The 2,079-nt window shown below is 54.1% G+C and overlaps 1 protein-coding gene across 1 annotated transcript in view; it reads left to right on the top strand.

Moving 5' to 3' along the window:
* SSR2 (signal sequence receptor, beta (translocon-associated protein beta)) overlaps positions 1-940 on the top strand; it is a 2,749-nt gene extending 1,809 nt beyond the window's left edge. Inside the window, exon 5 of the mRNA XM_010192776.1 lies at positions 785-940. Within this exon, the coding sequence (XP_010191078.1) occupies positions 785-895 (111 nt within the window). The 3' untranslated portion in view covers positions 896-940. The remainder of the gene's footprint in view (positions 1-784) is intronic.
* Positions 941-2,079: the final 1,139 nt, after the last annotated feature.

The raw sequence follows: 2,079 nt of genomic DNA, 5'->3' as shown, positions 1-2,079 counted from the left end.
CCCGCTGAGCTCTAGGGGCTGCAGGCCAGGCCAGTCGACCTGGCTCTCACCACGGGTTGCAAAAAGGGAACCTGGGTTCTGCATCCTTCTCCCTCTCTTTTCTTTCCTTCAAAGCGACCTTGGTGTTCTTCAGAGTTGTTCTCCTCGGGCCCCGTTCCTTTCTCCTCTGCAGGTCTCCTCTGATGGTTATGGAGATCCCGGCTCTCTCTCTTTTGGGATGAAGCTGAAGCAAAGGCTTAAGCTTAAGTCGTGATTGGGGCTGGCCAAGCCCAGCTGGGCAAGGCCAGGGCTGTGCCTGGGGCCGCGCTGGTCAGGGCCAGTGCCAGAGAGAGAGCGAGGCATGCCCTGCACCCCCTTAAATCCATGAATTCACAGGGGCGCTGCTTGGCTTGGCCCTGGTCAGAGGTGGGGCTGACAAAGGCAAAGGGGAGCTTTTCAGGTAGCTTCTTAAAGGGCCAACTCCATAGCCCTTCCCCCGTCACCAAAGACACAACCAGAAAAACCCCGCACAGAAAACCCCATACACTGAGTGAAATTGCACAGCACCTTTGTGCTGGTTTGTGGTGATTTTGGTTTGCACCGCAGTCGAAACTCTGACGAGTGTTGCAGTTAATCTGTATCAGTTGTCCAGAAGAGTATCACAGAAAAAGCAAGGAGATTTTATCCCTGCTCTTTCTGTGAAGGAGCTGTGGCATTTGGGCCAGAAGGCTTCAGAGTGGAAGCTCTGATGGCTGTAAGATCTGTTTGTGTGTGATTTGACTTCTTGCTACCCCATTTCTCCTAGCTGGACTGGGCAGCGTTCGGCGTGATGACCCTGCCCTCCATCGGGATCCCGCTGCTGCTGTGGTACTCGAGCAAGAGGAAGTACGACACCCCCAAGACCAAAAAGAACTGAGCCAGGTCAGACACCCCCAGCAAACCACCCCAGAGCACAGGAGAACAAACCTTAACCCCGCCAGCCCAGCCCATGCCTTGGGATCAGGAGTGGCTGCGTATCAGGAACGGGCAATCGGACACTTTAATGGCAGTGAATACATCTAGAAAAGAAACAGGCAGCAAAACCCCAAGTGAAAATCCCCAGACCTCACTCCCAAACCCCCTTGTCTGCGTATCTGGAGCAGAGACCCCTCGCTCCGTTGCAGACGTGGTGCTCGTCCATCTGTGCTGTGAATGTGTTGACACCCAGAGGATCCAGTTTGGGAGGGCTGCAGTGCTCGACTTGGGGCCACTTGGCTCTCGGTTTGCTGCTGTATGCACAAAAATAGTCAGTCTCAGGGCTCCTCTCACCCTTGCTGAAACACCAGTGGGAAGGAGCTGTGCAGTGACAAAGCCTACCTTTGGTGTTGCTGGAGCTGCTGCTGTGCCAGCTTGGGAGGTCCCCGTCGCTGCGTGCTCTCTGGGAAGTCCCGTTGTATTTGGGTGAGCATTCATGGCTGGGTTTGTGGGTTTGTGGTTGCTCTGTTAAGGGATTTTGTAATAAAATGAACGCCATGAGCGGATTTGCCGCCTTTTCCCAGGAAGTCGATGTTTTTTACCTTCAGAAGGGTTCTTCAAGTGAGAGCAGTGTCAGGCAAGTTCCTGTCCTCAAATCGGGCAAGAACCAGGCCTGAGACATTTGAGAGGCGCGCGCAGGCAGAAGGGAAAGCGGCAGCCACCTCCATCCGTCCCCTCAGCTGACAAAGACAAGGTGACACACGTCCTACAACCACTCATTTCTTTATTCGCAGCCTAGGATTATTTCACAGAATCCCAGAACGTGAGGGATTGGAAGGGACCTCCAAAGCTCATCCAGTCCAATCCCACTGCCGGAGCAGGAACACCCAGATGAGGTTACACAGGAAGGCGTCCAGGCGGGTTTTGAATGTCTGCAGAGAAGGAGACTCCACAACCTCTCTGGGCAGCCTGGGCCAGGGCTCTGTCACCCTCACTGAGAAGAAGTTTCTTCTCCAATTTCAGTGGAACCTCCTGTGTTCCAGTTTGTGTCCATTACCCGTTGTCTTATCATTGTCATAGAAAACAGGACAGCATGGGACAGGTCCTGGCAGGACCCACTGAAGGACGTCCCCCTTCAGCACAGCC

Source organism: Mesitornis unicolor, unplaced genomic scaffold (assembly GCF_000695765.1).
Source record: "Mesitornis unicolor isolate BGI_N332 unplaced genomic scaffold, ASM69576v1 scaffold6499, whole genome shotgun sequence".
NCBI lineage: Eukaryota > Metazoa > Chordata > Aves > Mesitornithiformes > Mesitornithidae > Mesitornis > Mesitornis unicolor.
This window is presented reverse-complemented; position numbering and strand designations above follow the sequence as displayed.